Source organism: Nyctereutes procyonoides, unplaced genomic scaffold, assembly GCF_905146905.1.
Source record: "Nyctereutes procyonoides isolate TBG_1078 unplaced genomic scaffold, NYPRO_anot_genome, whole genome shotgun sequence".
Taxonomy (NCBI): Eukaryota; Metazoa; Chordata; class Mammalia; order Carnivora; family Canidae; genus Nyctereutes; species Nyctereutes procyonoides.
Genome location: NW_026575034.1, coordinates 23543876 through 23546503, shown reverse-complemented (window position 1 = coordinate 23546503; position 2628 = coordinate 23543876). Strand labels below are relative to the sequence as shown.

Here is a 2628-nt window from a genome sequence, read left to right as displayed (position 1 = left end):
CATTTATGATCAGTCACATGCCTCAGAGAGCTCTTGTTCTGGACATTCTGAAAATTGTTCCTTTTGCTCTGGGGGATTGCTAACCTCTGGGCCTTTTGTTCACAAAGATGACTTTGTGCTGATATGCGATGGCCTGGCAACCTTTTTGCATTTATGTTCCCAGATCAGTGGGGTGGCGGGGTTGGTTGTGATGCGGTGACCCTTGGCTTAGGGATCTTTTCCACAACAACCTTGAATAACCCTGTCCCTGATCTGCTTGGTTCTGACTCCATAGATGATGGGGTTGAGCATGGGAGGTACCAGTAGATAGAAATTGGCGAACATGATATGTACCACTCGGGGCACATGATGTCCAAAGCGGTGGGTGAGGAAAGTAAAGAGGGCTGGGATATAAAAAGCCAAGATGACACAGATATGGGAAGCACATGTGCCAAAAGCCTTGAACCGGGCTTCATCAGAGGGCAACCCCAGAACAGTTCTCAGAATCATCACATAGGATACACTGATGACAATCATATCAAAGCCAACCACAGAGAAGGCCACAAAGAGCCCATATGCACGGTTTACTCTAGTGTCTGCACACACCAGCTTTAACACAGCCATGTGCTCACAGTATGACTGGGGAATGACGTGGTTGGGGCAGAAGGGCATCCTGGAGACCATAATGCAGAAGGGGCTCACCCATAGCAACCCTCTCATCATCACAGCTGCTCCCAGTTTACCCACTACAGCTGGGGTCAGGAAAGTAGAGTGGTGGAGTGGAAAGCAGATAGCCACATAACGGTCCAAGGCCATAGCCATGAGCAACCCAGACTCCACGGAGGAAAAGGCATGGATGAAGAACACCTGGATGAGACAGGCATGGTATTCAATCTCATGAGCATGAAACCAGAGGATAGCCAGCATTTTAGGTTGTGTGGAGGAGGATAGAGCCAGGTCAGTGATAGCCAGCATGGCTAGAAAAAGGTACATGGGCTCATGCAGGGTGTGGTCAGTTCGGATTATATGAAGGACAATGACATTGCCTACTATAGCTATGAGATACATGGCACAAAATGGAAAGGCAATCCAAAATTGGTAATTCTCCAGTCCTGGGATCCCAAGTAGGATAAAGGATACAGGTTGTGAAGAGCTGTTCCCTGGAGCCAGCATCACTGGATGGGAAAATTGTTCTCCCCTGAGAAGGTATATACTCTATACAGATTATAGTAATCAAATAATTAATATTATTTATATATTGTTATATAATATATTATTATATAATATTATTTATATTCTTTTGTAAAGAACAATTGAATAATAAAGCAAAAGCATTTAATAATAAAATATAATAATTTTAACTGTTTTAATAAATAAAATTTTGCAACATAAAGTGATGAAACTTTTTATTCCTCATTTATATTTTGTCATCAAATGAGATCAGAACATACTAGCTGTGTGATTTTGTAGAACAATAATAATATATATATTTTAAAAGTAGAATCTGCCAAGGGGAAACTATCCTAATAATGTCAGTAATAATAATTCTTGCTCTTCTATTCTTCAGAACTAATTGACTTGTTTAACTTTTCCCATAGATTCTTTTCAGGCCTCTTTTTAAGCCACTTAGGCAACATGTCAGGGTAGGAGGCTAATGTATGTAGTGATTTTGGTCTTGCTTTGAATCTAGGAGTTACCAGGAGAATTTGGGCTGAAGGATAACTGAGGATTATACACCTCTAATTAAACCTACTATCCTTAGTGTATGTCCTCCTAGATTAGAGGCCAGCAAACTTTTTTTGTAAGAAGCCAGATCATACATATTTTAAGCTCTGTGATCTGTAGTTGTAACTAATCAGCTTAGCACTATGGCATGATAGTAGCCACAGTCAATAGAGCAATTTATGAGTGTGGCTAAATGTAATTTTGGACTTTTTAACCAATGAGCCATACCTTAAAAGTCTGAGAGGAAAAAAAAAAGCCTGAGAGAAACTTTTTAAATACTACTTTGGCACCATGGCCACCAGAGAGTTATATATAATTCTCCTACTAGAGTCTGCTATTGCTGGCATAAGAAGGACATGGATGCCTCCTCTGCCTAGGATTGCATTACATGGTCTTGCTGTCTGATCCTAGTGATGACTACCACTTATATTAGTTGATGACACAAAAAGCTTACCTGGTTCTTACTAGGGACTTTTTCACGAGTTCATCTGGGTTATCCCATGACTTTAGGTCTCCATAACAAAAACACTGAGACAAGAGGAGTGTTTTTCAAAACCCGCTTAACAAATCACCTCTAGTGACCAACAAATGTTTCATACAACCAGACTTAATGGTTCCAAAAAGACTATCTTTGAGATCCCAAATAGACCTGATCTTTCTGATTTTCCTAACTCTATAACATCTTGAAGAAATGAGGCTCAGGGTTTATCAATCTTACTCTAATTGGAAAGCTTACCATCCTAACTTGAAAATAGCTATAGCTTGCTCAAAACGATACTCCTATCTAGGATATGGTGAAAATTCATACACAAATTATCTGGGATCCAGGGCTCTAGCTTTATCCCCTTCTGTTGGCTTGGTCTTTTTTTTTAAATTTTTATTTATTTATGATAGTCACACAGAGAGAGAGAGATGCAGAGACAC

At 40.0% G+C, this 2628-nt stretch overlaps 1 protein-coding gene across 1 annotated transcript; it reads right to left on the bottom strand.

The window, feature by feature from the left end:
- Positions 1 to 207: 207 nt before the first annotated feature.
- LOC129505100 (olfactory receptor 52R1-like) lies at positions 208 to 1152 on the bottom strand. Its single transcript, XM_055318041.1, has one exon. The coding sequence runs from the start codon at positions 1150 to 1152 to the stop codon at positions 208 to 210; it is 945 nt and encodes a 314-aa protein (XP_055174016.1).
- Between the last annotated feature and the right edge of the window lie 1476 nt (positions 1153 to 2628).